General features: G+C 45.7%; 1 protein-coding gene across 1 annotated transcript; it reads left to right on the top strand.

The window, feature by feature from the left end:
• ERCC3 (ERCC excision repair 3, TFIIH core complex helicase subunit) lies at window positions 1–26,782 on the top strand. The gene is made up of 15 exons (XM_066280220.1): window positions 1–151; window positions 388–593; window positions 1,132–1,368; window positions 2,967–3,016; window positions 3,427–3,562; window positions 3,732–3,896; window positions 4,365–4,569; window positions 5,748–6,062; window positions 12,288–12,472; window positions 15,504–15,706; window positions 16,844–16,940; window positions 18,182–18,299; window positions 22,818–22,936; window positions 24,867–25,019; window positions 26,375–26,782. Exons 1-15 carry the CDS (start codon window positions 124–126, stop codon window positions 26,504–26,506), a joined length of 2,349 nt encoding a protein of 782 aa, XP_066136317.1. The 5' UTR covers window positions 1–123; the 3' UTR covers window positions 26,507–26,782.

Below are 26,782 nucleotides of genomic sequence, written 5' to 3'. Positions count from 1 at the left end.
CTCCTGGAGCGCAGAGGCGGGACTTTCTGTCTGGTTGCCGACAGCTTCCGGGGTGGGCCGGAAGTGCTTGGAGAGGAGTTGTCGCCCGGGAGGCGGCACGGAGCGGCTGCTGTGTTGGGCGCCATGGGCAAAAGGGACCGGGCGGAGCGCGGTGAGAGCTGGCTAGGGCGCGCGCGCGCTGGGGTTTGCCCGCGAGTCCAGCGGCTCCCAGCGGCGGTCGACCCGCACCCTGGGGCTCGAGACGAGGGCAACCCCGGCGCTGGGTCTGCGGCCGCGGCTGAGGGGGAAGCCAGCAGCAGTCGAACCGAGGGGGGGTGCGCCGGCTCGCGGGGTCCGCTTGCGGTCGCCAGGCGTCTGCAGAGCCCGCTCCTCTGTCCGCGTCTGCAGATAAGAAGAAGTCCAAGAAGCGGCACTACGAGGAAGAGGACGAAGATGAAGACGACGTCCCGGTGAACGACTCTCAGGAGGCGGTGCCCTCTGCCGCGGGGAAGCAGGTGGATGAGTCCAGCACCAAACTGGACGAATACGGGGCTAAGGACTACCGGCTGCAGATGCCGCTGAAGGCCGACCACGCGTCGCGGCCGCTGTGGGTGGTGAGCACGCGAAGGCGGGCGGGCGGCCTCCCGGGCTGCCGCACCCCGAGGTGCGGGTGCGGGTGCGGGATGGGCGGGCGCGCGCCGGTGCTGCCGCACCTGTCTCCCTGCTCTCCAGTCCCGCCTTTCAGGCCGTTCTCCTTCCAATTCTGCCACAGCTTTGCGTTCTTCGCTGTAAAAAAATTAACGGAAGACATATTCGTTAGGCAGCTGTTTTGCTCAGCTGTAAGTAACTAATGTTCTGCAGTCATCTGAATTCTAGTCTGAAGGTAACCCGAGGAAAGCTGGTACGGCGGACTTTTCTGTGGACAGCAGTGGGAAGCGCTGCTGATTTATGAACCTCGTCTGTTCTCTGCCCTTTTTGTATCTGGTCAAAGTCACAGGTCCAGGTTGGCTGAGGCATGCTTACAGCAATAGCCCTAGTGTTGGGTTGGTGGTGACAGGTTGCTTTTCCGGCAGCTTCTCTTTGATGCATAATGACAAGGAAGAGTCTCATTGTCAGGAACGCATCAGTGTCTTTGTGTCTGGTGTTTTCCAGGCTCCAGATGGTCACATTTTCTTAGAAGCCTTCTCTCCAGTTTACAAGTATGCTCAAGACTTCCTGGTGGCCATCGCGGAGCCTGTGTGCCGGCCAACCCATGTGCACGAGTACAAGCTGACTGCCTACTCCCTGTATGCCGCAGTCAGCGTTGGGCTGCAGACCAGCGACATCACGGAGTACCTTCGGAAGCTCAGCAAGACAGGCGTCCCCGAGGGCATTATTCAGTTTATTAAGGCAAGTGGGGGGCTTGGGCTGGCACTTTTGCCCTCCAGATTGGGAACAGGTGTGACACATTGTTAACTGGGGCATTCAAGACAGTGCCATTCAGGTCTAGTGTGTGGAGCATAATGACTGACTCCTGCAGCTGTTTCTCTCTGTTTCTGCTGAGCTCATGTTTCCCAGGAGCTGTTCACAGCCAGTGGGGGCTCATACAGTGGGGAAGTAATTCAAATCCATTCTGGCCAGGGGTATTTGGGAATGCAGTCCAAAGTTAATGGTGTTCTAGGCTGCTTCCTATTCTCTCCAAAATTCATATTTTGGAGCCTAACTACTAATGTGTTGTATTTGGTGTAAGGAAATAGTAATTAAGGTTAAGTGAAGTTATAGGAGTAGGCCGCTGAGTCAAAAGGATTAGTGTCCTTATAAGAAGAAACTCCAGAAGGAATGTGTGCGCTCTTTCTCTCTTGGCATGTATGCAAGGAAGGGGTCATGTGAGCACACTGTGAGAAAGTAGCCCTCTATAAGTCAGGAGGAGAACCTTCACTAGAAGCTGCACCACTGGCATATTGACTAGACTCCTGGAAATAACTTGCTGTTATTAAACCACCCAGTCCAGATTGTTCTGCATGACAGCTCAAGTAGACTAATATGGATGGTAAACTCCGACTAAGGCTGAATGCCTGCATTGGACAAATAGTCAACAACTCTCATTAGGGAGAGGCAGAGAGAATTTCAGATGTTGAAGTGGGTAGGGTTCCATGTGCAGAGCGGTTGAACATGGTTGGGTTTGTTCTGAGAGATAGCTGAATGCCTTTCAGAAGAGATAGGCAGTGTCCTTTGTTGCCCTCTGCTGATCTAAGGGGAGTTGGATTCAGACCCCAAATCTGGAGTTGCATAAGAGGAGTTCCACAGACCTCCAGCATAGTAATATATCCAGCCTCAGAGAAGCTGGCAGGGGCCCTGGAGGGAATTCTCTTCACTGGTGATATGGAAGGCCGCCTGAGAGAGCCTGCACCTTGCTGAAATGAACCACATTGGAACCCTGCTGGGAGCTTCCTGTGGAAGGGTTGGTACAGTGCAGTAGCTGATCCAAGAGGGCAGCAGTGGAGGCAGGCAGCAGCCCTGGGTCTTAGTGGTGGCTTTTCATGACTGCCACACAATCTCTGCTGCATTCCACCTTAAAGACTGTTGGGAACCTAGTAGGATGTACCTTGTATTCTCTACCATAAAGAAGCTTATATGCTAGTTGGGGAAATAGGGACATTGGTGAGGGGGCCGGAAGAGCTGAAGTAGTACCGACGTGGTGGGATGCACCTGTGGAATAGGGTAGGGCCTGTTGAAATGGAGAGGAGGGGAGAGGGAAAATAAAAGATTTCAGCTGTGTTTTATTAAAAGACATGCATTAAAATTAGCCAGGCAAGAGGTATATTTTGCTCTGAAAAAGAAGAAGCTAATAGAAAAGGCTCAGTTTAGGGAGCTCTGATCTCATTAGCTCACACATTGGGTTTTCCTACAGTAACACAAACTCTTCATTTGGTTGGTAAGTGGTAGAAATGTGCTGTGAGTGAGCTGCATGTTGCTAATTCACCTGTTTTATGTGTCACTTTTTGTAGTTATGTACTGTCAGTTATGGAAAAGTCAAGCTGGTCCTAAAGCACAACAGGTAAGGGGTCCTGTGACAGGCCCATTCAAGGTACTTTCACTCTCTGTGCTCTGATGTTAAGAAGCTAACAGTGATGTCCACTCTGTACCAACACCTGCTCCCCGAGTAAGGTGAGAAAAGCAGTCAGCAAAGTAATGTGGGCAAAACTGGAAATTTGTTCACCGGTCACCATGTTCCACTAAGCAGTGCAGCTGGGGCTCAGAGCCCAACCTACTTGTCTTTAGAAGATGGCATTGCCCACCACCCTCATATGTTGTGTCATAGCCAGTAGTGCATATAGCTCAGATTTGGCAGAGGGTTGTGAGAGAGTGAGAGTGTGGAGAGAGTTAAGAGACCACTGTTTGTACACTGTTGAACAATGGAACACTCTGAACATGTGCTGGTAAGTAGGCACACCTTTTCTCTTGTAGGTACTTCGTGGAAAGCTCCCACCCCGATGTCATCCAGCACCTTCTCCAGGATCCAGTGATTCGAGAGTGCCGCCTGAGGAGCTCTGATGGGGAGGAGACCGAGCTCATCACAGAGACCTTCACGAGCAGATCAGCTGTACGTGGGCTTTTGGGTCACCCCGGGCAAAAGCATTTAGTACTGAAGCTTCTGTTTCAGAAGCACTGGTTACAACCCAGTGGCCATGCAATTTTCTCGCAACATTCAATCTTGCTTGGTGACAGTGGGGTTAAATGTTGCCTGCAAATCCAAAGTCTTTATCTTACAGATAACAAAGACTGCTGAAGGCAGTGGTGGGCCCTCCACTTCCCGGATGACAGAGCCACAGGGAAAATCTGATATCCCCACAGACCTATTTGACTTTTATGAGCAAATGGACAAGGATGAGGAGGAAGAAGAAGAGACACAGACAGTATCTTTTGAAGTCAAGCAGGTTAGTGGACAGGTTTCCTAGTTCCTTCCCTAAGCTAGTGTAAGAAGCTGATCCAGCCCTGCACAGACACTTCCTATGGTCTGTGTGAGAGGAAGGAATGCCCACCTGTTCCTGAATTGCTTTTCCCTTCTTGGTGTTTGGGCTGTAGCACCAATTTTCCTATTGGAGTTAAGTCTGGATGTCTCAATCCTCACATTGGTGGGTCAGACTTCACAAGTTCTTAGGGAAGTACAAGAAATGGTGCCGGTAGGGCATTTTTGGTGGCTGGTTGGGTTTCATGTTGCCTGTGCTCCTTGTTTGGGTTCCTTTCCCGTGGTGTAGCCCGGCTGTTATTAAGCAAGATCCGAAGTTGTAAAAATCTAGATAGACTGCTATTCTTTTGACCACAAGGCACCGTAGAGTGTGTTCTGATTATGAGCATGCTTTGGAGTTAAGAAGGTTATGAAACTTCCCTTGTGCTCTCCCCAGGAGATGATTGAGGAACTTCAGAAGCGTTGCATCCACCTAGAGTACCCTCTGTTGGCAGAATATGACTTTCGAAATGATTCCATTAACCCTGATATCAACATTGACCTGAAACCCACAGCTGTCCTTAGACCTTATCAGGAGAAAAGCTTGAGGAAGATGTTTGGGAATGGGCGTGCACGTTCAGGGGTCATTGTTCTTCCTTGTGGTAAGTGATACTTAAATGAAGATGTCCAGGCTGCCTCCCATTCTCCCTGGGCACATTTCACTAAGTCACTGAGCTGGCTAGGAAACAGCCATGGTCCGATGCCTCCCTAATGCCTGACTTGACAGATACTTGAGTGCTTGCTTTATGTGGGGCCCCAACTTCCACCCTGGAGATGGAGTGGTGGAGAGAACAACACTCCCATCGCCAGCTTGTTCTGGGGAGTTGGAGAGAGGCAGTAGACAAATCACCTAAGCAGTGTGTGAGATCTTGGATGGTGAAGCAGAGCAGAGTGAGGGGTGGGCCTGTGGTATGGGGAGGGTGTTATTTTACATGCTGGAGTTGGGTTCTTGTCCTGTACAGTTAGTCTCATGAGGCTGTCTGTGTGGAGGCCCCAGCACAGAAACTTGGGCCTGTTATGCTCTGCACATTCATGAAGGGGCAATAGCAGCCCCCTTGGCTGCTCTTTAAGGACACTCAGTCATGTCAGCTCATGGCTTAGATTCATGGCCAGCAGTCACACAGACTTACCCAGAGGCCCTGCTCCAGATGTAGGGAGGCAGAAGCTCCACAGGAGGGACCTGTGCCTTCAGGTGGTAGTGGTTCTTTTTTTGAGGCTGCATGAGTTATTTTGACATGCATCCCTGGTAAAGGAAGAGTTGCTGTTTGAAGGAGTAGCTTGATTTTTATCTTGATCTTCAAATGATGGATGGCTGTAAATGTGGAAGCTCCTGGAATTCCACCTTCTCTGTCTTTACCATGAGTATGTAACCATAACCGCCATCTTTCACTGACCCCTGCTTTGTGCATCTGTGTACTGGGCTCATGGACCCAGCAGCACCACTTTCCCATGGCTTTGAGCAAGTCATGCCTTGGTTTTAGTCTTACTGTGTTTAAAATGGCCATAATAGTGTCTCTTATCTCTGATTTGTTGTGAGATTTCAGCATTTGAACAAGATGCATGTAAAACACTACAACAGGGCTGGCACTTGTCTCTTTTACTGCTTACATTTGTGTGTAAAGTGGGCATGTTTTCTGTTTGTGAAGAAGTTAGGCTCTGGAGCAGTAAGTGTCAGCTGTGTGCAGATAACGGGGTCAGATCTGTGTGTTGATGAGTCTGTTTGTCTCTGTCCTTCACTTCGGCCTGGCCTTGGTTAGGAGTTGTCTTTGGTTTCTTGTAGGTGCTGGGAAGTCACTGGTGGGCGTGACAGCTGCATGCACGGTCAGAAAACGCTGCCTTGTGCTGGGCAACTCAGCTGTGTCTGTGGAGCAGTGGAAAGCCCAGTTCAAGATGTGGTCCACCATCGATGACAGCCAGATCTGCCGCTTCACCTCCGATGCCAAGGACAAGCCCATAGGCTGCTCCATCGCCATTAGCACCTACTCCATGCTGGGCCATACCACCAAAAGGTCTTGGGAGGCTGAGCGGGTCATGGAATGGCTCAAAACCCAGGAATGGGGCCTCATGATCCTAGACGAAGTGCACACCATCCCAGGTGAGCAGGAGGAGAGCTGGGCTGCCCACTTGTTGTGAAACGGAAGCTGATTTTCAGCTGTTGGGTTGTGGGAGGGGCTGCTGTGTAGCGTGCCCATTTTGCCTGAAAGACTTAGCGGGGAACTCTCTTAAATAAATCATGAGCATATGGAGTGAGGGTGGGGTGGGCAGGAGCATAGCCATAGCTTCCTCAGTCATTGGCCCAGAGTGACTGTTAGAAAATGATTTTTTCTTTCTTCTTCCATCTTATGCTTACTCTTTCCCCAGTCCTGGGAAAGTGACTAGGAGTCCTGCAGTGTGTTGGTTATTTCATTTGAAGGCTAAGGTATTGGTCTGTAATATGTTACAGAAGCCCTACTTCCAATAGGCAGTCTGTTTCTAAAAACAACTATATTGAGCCTGACTAGGCGGTGGCGCAGTGGATAGAGCATCGGACTGGGACGTGGAGGACCCAGGTTCGAGACCCCGAGGTTGCCAGCTTGAGCGCGGGCTCATCAGATTTGAACAAGGCTCACCAGCTTGAGCCCAAGGTCGCTGGCTTGAGCAAGGGGTCACTTGATCTGCTGTAGCCTCCTGGTCAAGGCTCATATAAGAAATCAATCAATGGACAACTAAGGAACCGCAATGAAGAATTGATGTTTCTCATCTCTCTCCCTTCCTGTCTGTCTATCCCTCTCTCTGACTCTGCCACAAAAAACAAACAAAAACACACAACTGTATTGATATAATTTATATATCATAAAATCTCCTCGTAAGGATACAATTCAAGACTTTTAGTCAATTTATGGAGCTGTGCAGCCATCTCTGTGATCCAGTTTTAGAACTTCTTCCTCACATGTGCTTATTCAGTACTTTCCTCCCTGGGCCCAGGTGGCCACCGTGCACCGCTCTCTATCTCTATGACCTGGCCTTTTCTGGAAACACTGTGTTACAGGGTCATGCATGCTCTCTTGTGTCTGGCTTCTTACACATCATATCCTGGTTCCCCCACATAGTACCTTGTATTGATAGTATGCAGTCCTGACAGAGCACAGAGCAGACAGAGGAAGTGCAAACCATATGCCTCAGCAGTCCCACTGTGGCATCTGTCCTAGTGAAGTGGGTCCCACAAAACCTGGTGTGTGAATGGGTAGTCAGCTCTACTCCAGTCTCCAAAACCAGCCCTAATCTACATGCTCACCAGTGGGCTATTGGAGAGACAGATTTGTGTGTGTGGACATAATTAGTAGTGTAAAGGGACACACTTGCTGCATGTGATGCCCTGGCCGAATGTCAGGCAGTGTGCTGAGTGCGTTGGCCTGTCAGTTTGCAGAGTGTGTGCTGCCTTTGATAGGACAGTCTTGCAACAAAACTCCAGTGATGTGGACAGATTGGCATTTGGGTCAGGTGGGGGCAGCTGTGACTATAATGGGAGGGCACAAGGAAGGTTTTCAGGGTGATGGATTAGTCTGTGTCCTGATTGTGGTGGTGGTTACACAAATCTCATGGGTCAAAATTTATAGAACTGATCCCTTCCCCACCCTGAGAAGGGTCAGTTTTACCATGTGATAATTTAAAAACTAAATTAAAAGAACATTTGGAAGAGGGTGGGTATTTGGTCTGATTGGATTGGAAATCATTGATAACTGAGAATCATATCATATGTGTTTGAAGCTTAGGAAGGCTGAGGCTTTCTGCTGAAGTATCAGGTCTACCGGAAAGTTCTGTCCGTTTCTATCACAAGTTTCGACACGTAAGCACGTGTTTATTTGGCGCATGTGTGCCTCTCTATTTTTATCACTTAATGTATACATACTGACGTAGCAAATTAACTAAAACAAAGTTGATTCACATTAGTCTTATGTGTGAAGTGATAGTTTACCCATGGCTACTGATAAAGTTCATTTACGCCACTGTATTTGATACGAATTCCAACAAGGAAGAAATGCTACAGAAGCATGTAGAAATTTATTGAAAGTGTTTGGTGAAGGTACAGTTTCTGATAGGACATGCAGAAGATGGTTCGAAAAATTTGAAACAGGTGATTTCGACCTTTCTGATAAGCCACGTTCTAGGCAACCATCTTTGATCGATGACGATGTTGGTAAGACCATGTTGGAGCAAGATCCTTTTCTGACAACATCGGAGATCGCAGAAAGGCTTAATTCAGCTCAGCAAACCATTTTGGACCATATTCGGAAGATAGGATTGGTGTGGAAATATTCAAGATGGGTGCCACATGAATTAAGTCAGAAGAATTTGGATAATCGAGTCGTCATATGCACATCTCTGCTTGCTCGTAACAAAATCGAGCCCTTCTTGAACCGGATGATAGCTGGGGATGAAAAGTGGATTACCTACGAAAACATCGTAAGGAAAAGGGCATATTGTGAACCCGGAAAACGTAGCCCTTCCACTTCTAAACCAAATTTGACTCTGAGTAAGAGAATGTTGTGTGTATATGGTGGGACATTCGAGGACCAATACATTATGAGCTTTTAAAACAGAACGAAAAGCTCAATTTGGAGAAGTATTGTCAGCAACTGGATAATTTAAAGACAGCAGTCCAAGAAAAGAGGCCGGCGATGTTCAATAGGAAGAAGAACATCATACTGCATCATGATAATGCCAGGCCACATGCTGCTTTGGGGACTTGTCAAAAAATTGCAGAACTAGGCTGGGAAATTCTGTCGCATCTACCATATTCCCCAGACTTAGCACCCTCCGACTATCACTTGTTTTTGTCCTTACAAAATTTTTTGAAGGGCAAAACATTCAAAAATGAAGAAGATATCAAACAGGCACTGGTTCAATTTTTCGCATCAAAAGATAAAACATTTTTCAAAAATGGGATATACAAATTGCCCTCATGCTGGCAAGAAATCATTAATAATAATGGCAATTATATTATTTAATAAAGTTTATTGACGGTAAGAAAAATTTGTATTTTGTTTTATTCCAAAAACGGGCAGAACTTTCTGGTAGACCGTATATATAGGTAGTATCTTGATGTTCCTCTTTAACCTGAGTCCCAGGTCCCAGAGGGTGGCAGCCAGGCTTGGGATTGGGTATCTGGTGATGAGGCGGTAGCAGTGTACCTCACAAGTTTATGTGTTTGTCTTTCTCCTGTGGTTCACTGGAGTACTCTGTCTCTGGTTGGGGAATAGTGAAGCTAAACGGCTCTAAAGAATTTTGAGCCTGACTGGTGGTGGTGCATGGGATAAAGCATCAACCTGAGATGCTGAGGTCACTGGGTTTGAAACCCCGAGGTTGCCGGCTTGAGTGCAGGCTCACGAGCTTGAGTGTGGGGTTGCTGGCTTAAGCGTGGAATCATCAACATGATCCCATGGTCACTGATTTGAAGGCCATAGTTGCTGGCTTGAGCAAGGGGTCACTGGCTTGCCCTGAGTCCCCTGGGTCAAGACACATGAAAAGCAATCAATGAATAACTAAAGTGCCGCAACTAAGTTGATGCTTCTCATATCCCCTCTTGTCTCTGTCTTGAAAAAAAAAAAAAATTTTTTTTTTTAGTTCAGGCCCTCACCAGGGCAGAGAACAAATGTTAAATAAGGGAATTTGAACAAATCAGAATGTTTCTTGACTGTTAAATATTTACCACACTGGACTAGGTAAAATGATAAATTGTTGAGATTTATTAAAAAAAAATGAAGATTGCTGTGTTCCTTTACAGATCTTCCAAAAGGAGCCCTGCTGGGGACAGAATAAATAAATGGTATTTTTGTAATCTGGACAGAGGTGCTAGGCTCAACCTCCACCTCATCTGCCTAGTTAACAAAGAGCTACACCTGTTTCTCGTTTGTCTCAACCATGTTCTCTGGAGGAGGCTAGAAGCTAGTTTCTTATTAGTGTAAAGTTGGATTTCAATGGTATGGTATGGATTGTCTTTGAGTTGCCTTGGAAACTTAATTGAATTGCTAATGGACCATGTTTTTTCCCATGAATAAAGGCGGATGCGCTTTTGGGAGCAGTGGTGTTACAGCTGAGGAACAGTAGAGACTGTTCGCAGTGGCGTTTTCCTGAACCCATCTGTGTATATATATATATCTTTAAGTCCCTATCATTTATTTCAGTTCCATACCTTTTCCTGTTTGGGACCCTGGTATATACTTGTTGTGGCTGGACCATGACAGAGCCCTATTGTATCATTATATTAATAAGAAATTTCTATTACAGTACTTGTGTATCCTAAGGGCTTGTGAATACTAATTGCTTGCACCATGGGCGGCACTGTGCCAGTTTCATTGTTTTCACAAGTAGTTATTGAGAACCTTTTAAATAGCAGTACTTTGCTTGGCACTGAGACAAAGTGGGAGGAACAAACAGTCAAAGAATCACAAAGTAAATGTCAAATAACAACTGTGATACAATGTGCAATGAAACAGGCCACACATAAACAGTAATACTGTGATTCCATTTATGTGACATTCAAAACCCAGCAGGCATCGTGTCTGATTACTGAAGCCAGAGTCACAGTGCCTCTGAGGGAGAGTGCTGGGGTTGACAGGATGGAGGAGAGACTTCTGGATGCTAAGATCACTCAGATCTTGACCAGATGGTCCCAGAGGTGAATTTATCAAGCCGTGTATTTCATCATATGTCCATTCTTCCCCTGTGACAGCTGTCACGGCTGTAAGAGAATATAACAGCTGTGTGACTAGTTTGCAGGGTAGCCCTAGGGCAGGCTGTTTCTGGCTACTGTATGCCCAAAAAGGGTCCAATGCATGCTTCCCTGGAGTGGGTAATCCCTGGGCTATCCGCTGCCTCCCAGGGCCCATGTTAGGTTGGTGTCTCATTGCTTTGGCTGCCATTTCTTTCTGACATGAGAAATTTTCCCTGGGGTCCTTGGTGACCCTATTTTGGAGCTGGCAGAGTTTTCAGAGGTAACCCCGAGCCTGTTTTTTTCTTTGTTTTCCAAGTATGTAATCCACATTAGGCTTTGGTATGCGAAATTGTAAGACCTGGATGTTTACTTGGGTTAGACAGCCCTCCGTTATTTCAGGATGACTTTTTTGGTGCAGTCTGACTTCATTCTGCGGATTGTTATCATTAACCTTACCTTTCATTGTTGTAAGGGAAGCACTTCAGCTTTCCTTCAGGGGGTGCAGTCTGACCTCATTCTGCGGATTGTTATCATTAACCTTACCTTTCATTGTTGTAAGGAAAGCACTTCAGTTTTCCTTCAGGGGTTAGGGGTTGGGATTAGGGACGCAGGTCCATGTGAATCAAAAGTTGGAGTATAACCTATGTGGTCTTCTGCATATGCTGATTCCCTGCCTCAGGTCACAAATACAGTCGACTCTTTTGGACCACACAGTTTAAACCTATGTTATTCAAGGGTGAGCAATTTGAATTTTTAAAAGATGAGCCCATGTAATTCCATATATTGGGTCTTTTAAGATGAATATTTAATACCCTTTTATGTGTTTGTTTAATTTGATAAGTCAGAGAATTATAACATTCTAAAGAAAGGAAGACACGCCTGACCTGTGGTGGCACAATGGATAAAGCGTCGACCTGGAAATGCTGAGGTCGCCGGTTCAAAACCCTGGCTTGCCTGGTCAAGGCACATATGGGAGTTGATGCTTCCAGCTCCTCCCCCCTGTCTCTCTCTCCTCTCTGTCTCTCTCTCTCCTCTCTAAAATGAATAAATAAAAGTAAAAAATAAAATAAAAAAAGAACTTAAAAAAATAATAAAAAAAAAAAAAAAAAAGAAAGGAAGACAGAGGAGGTTGGTGATTTACCAGCTAATTGGAGGAGTGTGGCGAATGGAGTTTCCTAAGGCGAGCCTGGGCTCCTGGAGTTCATCTTTCCGTTTTGTCCTTGGTTTCTGGGAAGGTGAAGGGAAGTCTAGTGGATCTGGCTTCTTTTGTTCCTCTGATTGCCAGGTGCCCAGCCCTGTCCCTGTAACCTCAGTGCTAGTTTCAGGGTGACAGCTCCCTTGGGAAATGCAGGGCTCAGTGGTTTGTCAAGTGCAGTGCCGCTGCTGCAACCCTGTGAGAGTGCTGGATTCGCTCACAGGGAGCTTCCTCTTCTCTGTCCTTCTCTTGAGGTCTGGCCGTGCTGATTCAGATTCCCACACAGTTGTTCTTGTCTAGAGCCAGGTCCCTGTGGTTCAGAAACCTGGAGTGTGCCCACACAGTGTCACAGGCCCGCGTGAGGTCACAAGGCCGTGTGTGGTACTTGAACATTAGAAAGTGACAATATGAATTGCCAATTGTTTCCCCAGCCAAGATGTTTCGACGGGTGCTCACCATTGTGCAGGCCCACTGCAAACTGGGCTTGACCGCAACCCTCGTCCGGGAAGATGACAAAATTGTGGACCTAAATTTTCTGATCGGGCCCAAGCTCTACGAAGCCAATTGGATGGAACTGCAGAACAGCGGCTACATCGCCAAAGTCCAGTGTGCTGAGGTAGCTGCCCCTCCTTTCCCCTTCCTGGTCAGGGGGCACAGATCAGGTGGAGTCCTCACAGGCATGTGCACAGGTCAGGGCCTGAGCACAGGTGCTGCTGCCTCATGTAGTCCTCTCCCCCCTGTGAGGTGGGTGGTGCTCTGCCACTTCACAGATGTGAGACACAGTCACTGCCCAGAGCATACAGGGCACGATGGCCTGGGGTGGGGGGGGTGCACAGGACATGGTGAAGTGAGGGTGCCCATCCGGGTGCTTGGGTGGCTCTGCTCCACAGGCCATACTCCTGCCTTCTGGGAGTGAGTGCTACAGGGTCTTCTCCCACCTTCCCTTGAGTGTCGTGCATGGACAATCATGTAGTCACCGCAGGGCCAAAGCATGTTGATTTTGATGCCCCAGAAGGCACTGGTGGCCTTCATCATTTTATTTCTAAGAAGACATTCCCTAATGTTCTATAGTGAATACCTGCACATGTATATTTAAAACATACATCCTCAAAGGTAAGGCTTCTCAGAAGGAACAGGAGGAACCCTTTTTGGCACTTACAGGTGTCTGACTCAGTGGTTAACATATGGTGCCTTTGTCATGAAAGGATAGAAAGGATCCTATTTGGTCAGGGTGAGTGTGAGGACCAGGTGCATGTAGACTTGCTTTGTCGAGAAGTTTCCTTACCTTTTAGTTGCATCTTTGTATTCTACACCCATGGTCTGAGACAGAGTTGCCAGGGCCATTTGGGCCTGTTCCTTGCTAGATACGCTCACCCTGCCAGGGTTACCGCAGGCTTAGACATGGCTCTCCCAGCCCCCTGCTTTCCTCTGTTGTTTTACCTTCTGTTTATAATTGCTTGAGCACGTGCTGTTTCGTGTTACTTTGATAAAAATCCTTATGTATATATGAGTAGAAACAGGTTATTCATACTGTGTGACTTCTGTCGTTTGCTTTACTTTTATTCCTTGCACAATATGTTGTTTTGTGATGATGAACATAGCTATAGTTCATCCTGCTGAATGACTCTATATTATTCCATTTTACAAATATGCCACGATTTGACATATAATGGAATCTTACACAGCAGTAAAAAGATCTTTACCAGTGTTGATAGGCATTTGGTTTGCTACATTATTTAAAATTTTTAACAGTTCTGTCAAGGTTTAGTTTACATTATTAACCTTCACCTGTTGTAAGTAAATACTGTGCTTTATAACTTCAGAACATTTCCATTAGCCCCAAAGTTCCCTTGTAACAGTTTGCATTGAATCCCTGCTTCTACTCCTGCCATAGAAAGAATTTATTATCTGTCTTTGTAAATTTGGAGCTTAGTGTTTTGTTTTGTTTTGTTTTGCTATTATGAAAAATATTACTGCAAATGTTTTAGTAACTGTTTTGTACCTGTGTCAGAGTTTTTCTAAAGCATTATTGTTCACACTGTGGACTGTGACCCTGTAATAGATGATGACATCACTTTGGTGGATCATGATCAGATAGAATAAATAGAATCTACCAGAATGTGTAATATTTATTAAGTGTATGTATTGTTCCATAAAACTGTGTGCATGTGTGAATGTTTAGTTTGTGATGTAAAGTAATCCCAAGTGTAAAGGCCACTGCTCTAACAGGTAGACCTAGAAGTAGCATTGCTGGGTCAAAGCTCTGTGGAGGTTCACTGTATGAGTCCTGTCATGGCAGACTGCTCTTTAGCATGATTGTACCAGACAGCACCCGTCTCCTCTCCAATACCTACTATCTCATTGTTGTCTTTTCATTTTTGCTAACCTGGTAAGTGAAGTGCTATTCCTTCATGGCCTCAATTTGTGTTTTCTTCTTTATAGTGACATTGAGCATCTTTCCATATATTTATTGGCCATTTGTGTTCCATATTCTGTGAAACGCAGGATTTTAAACAGTTATGGTGAGAAAAGAATTACTGTGGTTATGAAGAACTGCAGACTCTCGTGGAGTCCTAACAGAATATGACTCGGAGGGAACCAGAGAACATTAACAGTAAAGTTTATGGACTTGAGATCAGCATGGAGTTTGACATAAACTTGGATTACTTTATATCACATACTGAACATTCACACGCACACACAATTTTATGAAACAAGTATGCCTCATTCCACAGTGCTGGCAGCATGAGGAAATGGTTTATGGTAGTTATACAGAAGTGGCACTGGTTACAGCCAAATGTTGGAGTCTGCTAGTGTAGTTTGTGGCCTGTTCAGTGCCAAGCTCCCAGAGGTCCACTTTGTGTGTACCTAACCCTGATACCTTTAGAGCTTGTGGTACTTCACATTTGCCTGTGCTACTTCAGCATGGCAGCAGCCTAGGCATGGGGTCAGTATGGAGGAAACTCTTGGGAGGGCCACTCTCCTCGTCCAGGTGCTCAGACTGGCTTAGCTGTGATCAATGGGACCAACTTCAAACTGTCTTCAGTGTTCTTTGAGCAGTTCCTTGCTCCCATTGTTCTTTGAGCACTTTCTTGCTTTTTGGCCCAGCAGGATATTTCTGACTCATCTGGGCTTGTCCTGCCCTAGCCCTGCCATCGGCCATTCTCCATGGATCTCTTTCAGTAGAGGATGTAATTTACAAACATACATCTTGGTGTTGGGTGTGTTCATTGCCACTGGGGTACTGCTAGGTTCACTCAGTAGACAGTGCTGGAAGTGTATATGCAGTTCTTCGTGTAGCACTGTGGACCGCATGGAGGTGTGATGTGAGTGAGAGGGGCTGCTTGTACCACTGGTTGAGAGCCTGCTGTCCTTCCCTTGGAGCTGGTGTTAAAATCACTCCCTGGATATCAGTACAGTTAAAACTTTGAAGTAATTAGCATGTAAGAGTGTCCTGGTTCAACACTAAATGTTAGGTTTTATTTTGAGGTCTCTGTGTGTATGTGCTTATAGTTACAATGAGGTATAATTCACATACTGTTGGTTTTGTTTTGATGTGTTTTAATGTTAATTTTGCTAAATGAAAAGTCTTAATAAGTTTCAAAATTTGAATTTGCAGAATAACCCTGATCCTTGCTGTGCCACAGGTTTGGTGCCCGATGTCTCCTGAGTTTTACAGGGAATATGTGGCAATCAAAACCAAGAAACGGATCTTGCTGTATACCATGAACCCCAACAAATTCAGAGCTTGCCAGTTTCTGATCAAGTTTCATGAAAGGAGGAATGACAAGATTATTGTCTTTGCTGATAATGTGTTTGCCCTGAAGGAGTATGCCATTCGGCTAAACAAGTAAGAATTGATCAGTTGAAATTGTCTCTTAAGCCAGTCTGTCCTTCCTTTGTGAGAGTTCAGAGGTACCTGTTTTCTTAAGCTCTCAGGAACTCGTAGGATCTAGGTCTGGTTCTGTGGCCCCAGTCCCAGGAACCGATAAGACAGAGGAGCAGGTGGTTGGAGTCTAAGATCAGAATGTGTAGGGAAGAGAATCTGGTTTCCCTGAGTGCAGGGAGCAGTGGGCTACCGTCATGCTGTTTTGGAGCTAGAATCCAAAGATAGGCACAAGTTGGCACTGGGAATTTGGGCCGAGTGAGCACTGTGTGGTGATGAGTCCAGACTGTGGGCCAGGACCAGAAGGCAAAGCAGACTGGGCCAGCAGCCCGGTTATGGCCTGGGATTGGGAAAGAGCATCATAGGAAATACCCACCAAGGCCCTCAGTAGCCCTCAGCCCCAGCCTGTGTTTAATCCTGCTCTATAAATTCCCTGCCAAGTATGAGGGAGAGGACTGGGTTTCCCACTGGAGTGACTGTCACTGTCGACCCTGGAAAGCTGCAGAAACTAAGTCATTCCACGAGCAGCAGGGGAGTTGTAGTGCCAGGTACCAAGAGGTGATGGATGACCAGTGAGGCTGTCACATGGGGTTGTACCCTTTGGCTGAGAGCTGGGAATTAAATGGAAGGATTTGGACTTAGTGTTTTAGGAAGTTGGTGGAGAAAAGTCTGGAAGGGGCTCTTTGTTTCATTCTACCCCTCTTTTGGAGAAGGCCTGTGTCATTAGGAAACAGTTGTTTCCAAACTTGTGCTTGCAAATAGCAGTGTTTCCTTTGTCACCCTTATTGGCCTTCACAAAATCCAGAGGATTCTCTAGAAACTAAGCTAAGAATAGAGACCTCAGTCCAAAAACAAAGGAAAATGTTAAGAGAGAATCCAAGAGAGGGGTGACAGTGAACCTCAGCTCAGTGGGGAGGGTGGACTGTGTGTGTTCTAGTAGGTAGGGTGTGTTGCTGCTCCTCTTTATGGGGCTCCGGTAATCCTGTGTGACAGGGCTTCCTGGAAGAGAGTGTTGCAGGAGCTCCTCTTCCTCTGATGTGCCTTCAGGGTAATGGAGGAGTGTCTCTCTGGTTTTCCTGACACAGCTTTGTTCTTCCTCAGACCCTATATCTATGGCCCTACATCCCAGGGAGAGAGGATGCAGATTCTCCAGAATTTTAAGCACAACCCCAAAATCAACAGCATCTTCATATCCAAGGTCTGTGTGGCATACAGGGAGGTGGCACAGTCCCAGCAACACCAGGGTAGGGGAGGGGGCACTGGATGATGTCTGGACACTGCATTGGTGTTTGTTGAAGAATACCGCATGTCAGTTTTCTTTTCTGCACATCTGGGTATTGGAAGAAGCAGATTTAGCATTTTATGACTAAAGTTTTTCCCACCTATTTTGGGGATTCAGGAATTTTAAGTTATATTTTCTTTATAAAAGGGATAAAAGTTTATCACCTACTCTGGCAGGAGCAGGCATTTGGATGAGACTCCCTTTGAGGAGTTGGAGATTGCAGTGGGTCATGGGCAGCATTTGTCCTGGCTCCTGGTGGTGGGCGGTGAATGTAAGCACAGTGCAAGCTCATGTAGGCCTAGTTTGGGGCAGTTTTAATTTATAGTTAGAAGCTGTGGCCAGCTGTTTAGAACAGTCATTCAGATTAGGCTAGACCCAGAGCCCAAAAGAAATCGGATTTCCCTATAAAGTGATCTTGGTTGGGTCTATAAGTACCAAACTCTGAGAACTGTGGGGGAATCTAGTATATGGTTGGAGCCCCCAAACAGAGGCAGCTCCCCTGAGTCAGAAGCCAGCTCAGTGAAGGCGGTGGCACACACTAGGGCATCCATCTGGCACGTGTGCTGGTCTCAGTGCCTCTATTGAAGAGTGTGGCTGGGCCTGACCTGTGGTGGCGCAGTGGGATAGGCGTCGACCTGGAGCACTGGGGTTGCCGGTTCGAAGCCCTGGGCTTGCCTGGTCGGGGCACATATGGGAGTTGATGCTTCCTGCTCCTCCCCCTTCTCTCTCTCTCCCCTCTCTCTAAAAATCAATTAAAAAATCAATAAAAAAAAAAAAAAAAAAAAGAGTGTGGCTGGTTTTAGGCAGACCTGCTTCCGTAGCAGAAGTAAGAAGAGTCACTTACAGAAAGCTCTGCTGACAGGGCCCCTTCCGTCTCTGGGCCCTACTCCTCACACTGGAATGTGTGGGATGCGCCTCACTAGATGGATGGTGGTGGCTACTGGTGCTGATGGCTGCTTATGGACATCTCTCAGGAGAATTTGCACTAGGTTTGAGGGGCCTGCCTGCACCTTAGGAACCAGCAGAGATAGAGGAGGATAGTAATTGTTTTCCTAAACTATCTATAGACCTTATTTAGACTGGAGACCAGTGGGCTGTTTTTTCTTTTTGTCTCATGTATGAGCGCCATCCCAGATGCAGCTGCTTCATTTCCATAGGTGGGTGACACATCCTTCGACCTACCTGAAGCAAATGTCCTCATTCAGATCTCGTCTCATGGGGGCTCCCGGCGACAGGAGGCCCAGCGGCTAGGGCGAGTGCTCCGAGCCAAAAAAGGTAAAGGTGATCTCCCTCTGCTCAAGAGGCTTCTCCTTCTGGACCACCTGGAGAGGAAGAGAGTAGCAGGGTCATGTTACATGTGTGTTTGCGATGGCAGGCTTGTGCTCCAGGCCAGGTGCACATGGGGGGAGGGGGAGAGAGTGGTAGGCACAGCAGCATCCAGGGTCTTCTTGGCCCTGTAATTTCTTAGGCTTTGGGGGTGAGTATGTGGGTATTTCCTCTGGCAGCTGCCTGAGCTCACACAAATCTCCTTTAACCCGAGCTCTTCTATTGGTAGATAGTGAGAGGAACCAGGACAGCAGTGTTCAGGGATGTCACAGAGAAGGGAGAAAGCAGAGCTGGACTACCCATGGAAGTGTTGGAGCTGGAAATTGTCCCCTGAGCCTCGAGTGAGGAGTGAGGAGTGAGAGGAGGCCCGAGGAGCAGCTTGAACAGCTTGAGCAGCCTCAGGTGGATGCCTCCTTCATAGCCTGTGAATCGTGGTGGTCTAAGTGGCAGCTTGTATTAGGGGTGTCAGAGGCTCAATGAATGAGGAAGCAAAGGTGTGGGTGCCTTGCTAGCTAACTGCACTGACAGGGCTTAGACTTGAGCTGTAGGCATGCAGGAACGGACACTGCTGCTTAGAGTGAGCATGGCCCTGAGACTAGGCCAGTCCTCAAGGAATTAACCTCTCTTGGGAGGCACTGGGACTGGTAGGTGTTTGAAAATAACAAGATTAGTGGGCACATGATGGGATTATACTCTTTGAATAGGTTTAAGAAGCAGCTGATTGATGGTTTTAAAGTGAGGAACAGGACAAGGTAGAAATAGCAAGCATGAACTTAGGCACTAGACCAGTTGTGTGACCTGGGACAAGGAATTGGCTCCTCTGAGCCTTAATGTCCTATCTAAAGTAGGAGTGGCAATCCTATCTTATAGGACTATTATGAGGAATGAGGCTTACCTAACAGAGTATGGTAGGCTGCTGGATAAGTTACAGATTTTTATAAACTGAGAAGCATATAATTGACTAGCATCTGTGAAAGTAAGTCATTGCTTATTCCTTACTCTTCACCATAAAAAAGAAAAAATATAATTTGTAAACCCCTTTGAATTTGATTTAGAATTTTATTTATTTATATTTTTGAATACTGTTTGACTTATTTTCCAAGGCCATAACCAAAGCCAGAGAAGGACACTACAGAAAAGAAAATGACAGACCCAATATCCCTAATGAATTTAGGTGCAAAATTCTTAGTAAAATCCTAGCAGACCGAATGCTAGCAGACAGCAGTGGTGAAGGGCTGAAAGCTCTCCCTCTAAGGTGGGGAAAAAGGCAGGAGTGTCTACTCTTAGCACTTTCATTCAGTACCGTACTGGAAGTCCTAACCAAGTAATCAGTCAAGAAAAGGAATTAAAAAGCATCAGAATTGGAAAGGAAGAAGTAAAATTGTTTTTCTTTGGTGGTGATATGATTTTGTATATAGAAAATCTTAAAGACTCCACCTAAAAACTGTTAGATTTAATCAACAAATTTAGTAAAGTTGCAGTTTATTAAAATTTAACATACACAAGTTAACATAAAAAAAACACTAGTGGAGAGGAAGTGGGAGGAAGGGTATAAAGAGGGATTAAATAGAAGGTGACAGGAAGTGATTTGACTTTGGGTGATGGGCACACAACATAATCAAAGTTCAAATGCTATAGAAATGTTCACCTGAAACCTGTGTACTCTTATTGATCAGTGTCACCCTGTTAAAGTTAATTTTCTAAATAAAATTTAAAAAATAAATAAGTAAATAAAACAGTAGTGTTTTTATATACTAACAACGAATTATCTGAAAGAAATAAAATTATTCTGTTTACAGTAGTATCAAAAACAACAAAATCCTTAGGAAAAAATTTAATTAAGGATGTCAAATGATCCCTACACTAAAAACTGCAAGAAGGAAATCAAGTACAAGTAAATGGCAGGTTATCCTGCATACATGGATTAGAAGAATTAATATTGTTAAAATGTCCACACTACCCAAAACCTATAGATTCAATGCAATACATGTGAATACTCCAATGACATTTTTACAGAAGTAGAAAAAATAATCCTAATTTACTACATGGAACCGCACAAGACCCCAAATAGCCAAACCAATCCCAAGAAAGAAGAACAAAATGGGAGGCATCACACTTTGTCATTTTGAACTGTGTTATAAAGCTATAATATCAGAATGGTGTGGCACTGGCATACAAACAGACAGATAGACCAGTGTTACAGAATCAGAGCCCAGGAAAGAACCCAAGCCAAGAATACTCAGTGGAGAAGACAGTCTCGTCAGTAAATGGTGCTGGGAAAATTGGATATTTGCATGTAAAAGAATGAAACTAGACCCCTATTTACATTACTTACAAAATTAAAGACTTAAATGTAAGACCAGAAAATATAAAACTTGTAGAGGAAAACAGGAAAAAAGCTCCTTGGGTCTTGGCCATGATTCTTTGGCTAGAACATCTATAGCAAAAAATAAGCAAGTTGGCATTACGTCAAAGTAAAAAGCTTTTGCACGGCGAAAGAAGTTATCAACAAAATTAAAGGCAACCTGTGGAATTGAGAAAATATTTGCAAATCATATATCTAATAAGGGGTTAAAATAAAGATCTTATATAGCTCAATTGCAAAAAAACCTAAATAACCCCATTAAAGAATGGGAAAAGGACCTGAATGGACTTTTTATTTTTTCCAAAGAAGACATACAAGTGTCCAACAGTCACATGAAGAGATGCTCAGCATCACTAATACTCAGAGAAATGCAAATCAAAACCATATGAGAGATCACCACATGCCTGTTAGAATGACTGTCATTAAAAAAAGATGAGAGGTAACAAATGGGAAAGATGTGAACAAAACACAACCCTTGTGCCTGTTTTCGGTGGGATTGTAACTTGGTATAGCCACTATGGAAAACAACATGACAAATCCTCAAAAAAAGTAGGAGTAGAACCACCATATCACCCAGCAGTTCCACTTTTGGGTGTGTATCCGACAGAATTGAAATCAGTGGGTGGGAGAAAACTGCACCAGCATGTCAACTGCAGCACTATTTGTAAAACCAAGACTTGCTAACAAGCTAAGTGCCTTGACAGGTGAAGGCCAGAAGAGAATGTAGTATCTATACATTAAAATACTGTGCAGTCATCAAAAAAGGAAATCCTGCCATTTGCAACATGGATGAACCTTGAAGGCATTATGCTAAGTGAAATAAGTTAGAGAAAGACATATACTGTATGATCTCACTTATATGTGAAATACAAAAAACCCAAAACCAAACTCAGAAAAAGTTCAAATTTGTTATTACCAGAGACAGGGTAGGAGTGAGGTCATTGAGTGAAGGTGTTCAAAGGATTAAACTTTCAGCTATAAGGTAAATAAGTACTGGGGATATAATGTGCAATATGGTGATTATTATTTAAAAAATTATAAAAACGGAGCCCGTCTATAATGAACTTCCATCCCAGAGGAACTGTCTTCCACGTCCTCTAAATCCTTTGGAACTGTTAAAACAGAAAAATAACCTTTGGGCTAGGCCTAAAGCAACACTGGAACTATTTACAGAAGATAATAGGAAAGCAGATATTATGACTACCTGACTGAAAATTGAAAAGTGTTTAGAACTAACATCACTATGCTAGCTCATCTTCACTAATAAAAATGCCTTCCCTCTATTGATGTCATTGTTCTCCTTCCCTTCTCATCAATACCCATGGCCTTGGTCTCTTAATCTGAACACTATTTGGGCTTCTGCTTACATCACTACTTGAATAGCTATCCTTTTTTACTTCAAATAAATGCTTGTTGCCTTTCACTTGGCCTTTTATTTTTAGATTAACATAGTTAACACTGCTGTATGGTATATTTGGAAGTTAAGAGGTGTAAGTCCTAAAAGTTCTCATTGCAAGAAAAAAGAAACACTTTTTTTTTTTTGTATCAGTATAAAATGATATTAACTAAATTTATTGTGGCAATTATTTCACAATATATTTAAGTCATGCTGTGCACCTTAAACTTACATAGTCTCTATGTCAGTTTTATTGAGATAAAAAAAAAACTATTTCATAAGGACTTTGGCCTCTGTCTTTGTATCTGAGCTGTTAGACTGACTAGAAGACAATTGAGTTCAGAAGTAGTACACAGACAGCCACTGACATTTGAATTGTGAAGTGTAAGTGTTCAGGTTTTCCTGAAAGATCAGGTATTATAAGCTACAGTATTTTCTGTGCCTAAATCTCCTGTTTTATGTTTTCTCACTGAGCTACTTTTTGAGCAGCCTTTTTGAGATATAATTCACACACCATACAATAGATCTATTTCAAGTGTACACAATTCAGTGATTTTCAGTATATTCACAAAGTTACATAATTGTTGCCACGATCTATATTTAGAAGCTCTTCCACTGAGTTACTTGATTACTTGCATTTGGGCCCTGAATGCTCAGGTTCTGCATTCTTACAGCTGATGTTCCCCTTTTTCTTTTCTCTCCCCAGGGATGGTTGCGGAGGAGTACAACGCCTTCTTCTACTCGCTGGTGTCCCAGGACACACAGGAAATGGCATATTCAACCAAGCGGCAGAGGTTCTTAGTCGATCAGGGTTATAGCTTTAAGGTATACTTCCATTCTGTCTCTGGTCAGAGTAGGACCACAGCTGATTTTGTACTCAGGCCTCCAGGAAAAGTGGGGCTAGCGTGGGGCAGAGCTCAGGCAGGCACGGAGCATGGGGACAAGAGACCTACTGTAGATCCCCTAGTCTGGGCAAGAAACCAGGGGCCATGCGGGGAACACTGTAGGGTTGCCCTGTCCCAGCTTCCCTCAAGAGTGGTCAGAGGACAAGCCTCTGAAGCAAGAGGCTGTGCTCTTTGCTTATTGACCTTGTTACAGCTGTCTTGTGCACAAAACACTAGGTATCAGTGGGAACATAACTTGGGAAATTCTAAAGCTTTGGCTTTCATTTCCTGAGGCATTTTCTTTCTTTCCTATTGACACAGTAGTAAGTTTATATCAGGACTTTATATCCTAAAGTGTTTTCATTTGTGGGTTGGGTAGAAGATACTGGAAGTAGGGAACTAAAAGAACCCCACTCGAGCTTGGAGGAACAGGTTCCCCGGTTCTTGATTTGAGGAGGACTATAGGCTGTTTCATACACATAGTTGAGGTGGTATCTTTTTATAAGTTGATGAGAGTTTTGTTCTTAGCCTCAGCCAAGAGGATAGGGTTGTCTGACACCTTCTTTAGCCAGAGACAGTGACACTTTTCAGACTTCTCATGCTGGGCTAGAGGACAGGACTTGGGTCAGTTTTTTTGAGGATTGCATTGTGACCGTTTTCTATATCTGTAAAGCATGTACTGCTGACAGCATTCATACCTACTCTCAGAGAGTCATAGGGCAGGAGGAGCCTCCATTCAGGAAGTGCTCTGGGTTCTCCAAAGGGTGAGCTGACGCAAAGGCATCTGACATGTCTGTCTGTGTGGGCTGCAGCCTCTGTCTTTCTCAACCTCAGTGTTGCAGCTGGGAGCAGCCGGGTCAGCTCCAGAATCAGGACTCTGGACGGGTGACCAGGCCAGGGCAGAGCTATCCCATGCCAGTACTTCCAATCTGTGGCCTCCAGAAGGCTCAGCCAGATACTTGCTTCTAGCCATTTTCTTTTAATTAAAATTATGATATGAATTAGAGAGGGGCAAAAAGTTCCTTTTATAAAATGAATGCAAGCTTTCTGCAGGGATAGGTAGACTTTTACCCTCAACTCCACACTTTGTCAGTCTACTCTCAACACTTTGTTATTGGTGTGTGCTCCCTCCTGCTGGAAGTCCTGGGTCCCAGCTGGGAGGGTGAATGCCCTTCAGGCTGCACCTTTCAGTTTGGTCCCTTTCTTCACCTGCCAGAAGATGGGACAACTACAGGAGCGGGTGTTTCAGAATCACCATGATCCTGTTGATACTTTGTAAGTGTATGTAGCTGCCGTGTGCAGTCACTGGATATAGTTCATTTTGAAGATGACTTTTATTTCTTGTGTGTGTGTGTGTGTGTGTGTGTGTGTGTGTGTGTGTGTGTGTGGCAGAGACAGAGAGAGTCAGAGAGAGGGACAATAGGGACAGATGGGAAGGGAAAGAGATGAGAAACATCAATTCTTCATTGCAGCTCCTTAGTTGTTCATTGATTGCTTTCTCATATGTGCCTTGACTGGGGGCTACAGTAGACTGACCCCTTGCTCAAGCCAGCAACCTTGGGTCCAAGCTGGTGAGCTTTGCTCAAACCAGATGAGCCTGTGCTCAAGCTGGCGACCTCGGGGTCTCGAACCTGAGTCCTCCACATCCCAGTCCAATGCTCTATCCACTGCGCCACCGCCTGGTCAGGCTTGAAGGTGACTTTTGATTCAGGTCTCTGGCTGCCCAAAGTAGCTCTGCACTGTTATCCATCTGCACCACTGGGCTGAGGGCAGAAAGTGAACAGAGCACGTGGAACCAGGAGAAGGCAGCAGGCTAGAGCCAAGGGGGAGAAAGCAAAACGGAACAGTGCCTGCTGGGTTTGGCTTTGCAGGTGATCACAAAGCTTGCTGGCATGGAAGAGGAAGAGCTGGCCTTTTCGACGAAAGAGGAACAGCAGCAGCTCTTACAGAAAGTCCTAGCAGCCACAGACTTGGATGCTGAAGAGGAGGTCGTGGCCGGAGAGTATGGCTCCAAATCCAGCCAGGTGAGTCCCCTGAAGGACTGAATTCTCAGACACAAAGCTGTACATAGTGTGCCCAAGTAGTGTTGTGAGAACCGTGAAGAGAAAGGAGCAAGACCACCCGCTGAGCTGTCATGTGTCTCCTGCATCCTGTTCTCCTGGCCGAGGCCTGGAGCTTTGCCTGGGCTTTTGCTCTGCTGGCACACAGTCTGGCCCAAGGAGTGCTGGTGCTTTTGTGTTGGGGCTCCCAGTGGCTGCAGGAGTGACGGGCCTGGGCTGCCACCCTGGGCTCGGGTAAGTCACTCCATCCCTGGGGTCCTCCTCAGTCCATTAGGTGAGCCCCCAACCTGGAGGGAGAGGTTGAGGAGCTGCTCATTGTAGTGTCAGTAATTTTTTAAAAATTTAGTTTTGTGAAAATGCTCAACTTTTTATTCAGATATTTATAGAATGCCTGCTGTGTGTCAGGCAAACATAACCTGGCATAATTGATGCAAGTTTAGTTATGGGGAGGTCTTCATGAAGCGCTGCAAGGAGGGAAGTCTAGTTGGGTGACTTTGGAACTAAGTTGGTGTTGGAGCCAACCAGTGAGCAATGACTGGAACAGGAAGGAGGGAAGCAGTACCATCTGGGGCTGGGACTGCCTCTCTGGCACTTGACATGGGTGTCCCAGAGAGCATCCTTCCTCTGACCATCTCAGAGGCAAAGGTGTGTTGGTTCATGTCATAGTGGGTCACCTGCAGTCAGGCTGTGAGAGCCATTGCTTCAGTGCCTGTCTGTCTAGTCCCTGTAGTCTGGTCCGTGTGGTGTGCCAGACTCTGAGACAAACCCTGGATAGGAGCAGTTTCTGTCCATACCACACATCTCGGCAGATGTGGCTGTCCCCTGTAACAGATGACTTCCCTGAGGTAAGGCATTCACTGTTGGCCCACAGTCACCCAGTGAGGTGTAGTGCCAAGATTCAAGCTCAGGATTTCTGGTTTTCCACTTAATTCAGAGCCTTATGGTGAGTCTCAGAAAATTTTGAGAGACTGCCTCACTGTTAAAAAATTCTCTTTAGAAGTTGCAGGTTAGGGTTAGGTTGAGTGTGGGGGATCTGAAGCCAGACCACCTGTAGTCAGGGCCAGTGTCTTTAATGGGGGCCACATCATCTCATGCAGCCCTCTCCTCCTCATGAAGTGCAGGTGGGAATGGGATGAGGATGACACAGTCAGTAAGTGTACTTGTGTGCATGCTGTTTAGAACCATTCCTGAGACATAGTAAGTGGTTGTTGTTAAAAGTAGTAAAACTTGTTTAACTTAAAAAATTTATGAAATTATTATAAATGTTATATAAGGTGTGTCTTTCCCATGAAACTAACAGTGGGCGCCCCCCCCCCCAGGTGTCCCGGCGTGTGGGCGCCATGAGCTCCATGTCTGGGGCCGACGACACCGTGTATTTGGAGTACCAGGCAGCGCGCAGCAGGGCAGCCTCCAAGCACGTGCACCCGCTCTTCAGGCGCTTCCGGAAATGACGCACGGCTGTGAGGGTGAGACGTGTTCTCTCCTCCAGTGTCAGCCAAGCCCACCCAGACATAGTACCTGTGACTGTGTTCAAGAAAGGCGTCAAGAACTTGGTTCTGTGTTCATGGGGTATCCAGCATTTAAAAAAGAAGGGGAAACTGTATTTTTGGTCTTTAAGGCCACTTTTCAAACGTGTTGGGGTGTGGTTGTCCCTGTATATAAAACTTTGTAATGTTGAAGGTGTATTTATCTTACTGTTTTCTTGAGTAAACAAATGGCCCATTTAA

The sequence above is a fragment of the Saccopteryx bilineata genome, chromosome 5 (genome assembly GCF_036850765.1).
Source record: "Saccopteryx bilineata isolate mSacBil1 chromosome 5, mSacBil1_pri_phased_curated, whole genome shotgun sequence".
Lineage (NCBI taxonomy): Eukaryota > Metazoa > Chordata > Mammalia > Chiroptera > Emballonuridae > Saccopteryx > Saccopteryx bilineata.
The sequence above is the reverse complement of the archived record's forward strand: the minus strand, read 5'-3'. Positions and strand labels throughout refer to the sequence as shown.

Coding starts and splice junctions, on each gene's coding strand:
- ERCC3 (XM_066280220.1), top strand. CDS start 124: ATGGGCAAAAGGGACCGGGCGGAGCGCG. Junction 3,017..3,426: donor CTGGTCCTAAAGCACAACAG/GTAAGGGGTCCT, acceptor TTTCTCTTGTAG/GTACTTCGTGGAAAGCTCCC. Junction 15,707..16,843: donor TATGCCATTCGGCTAAACAA/GTAAGAATTGAT, acceptor GTTCTTCCTCAG/ACCCTATATCTATGGCCCTA.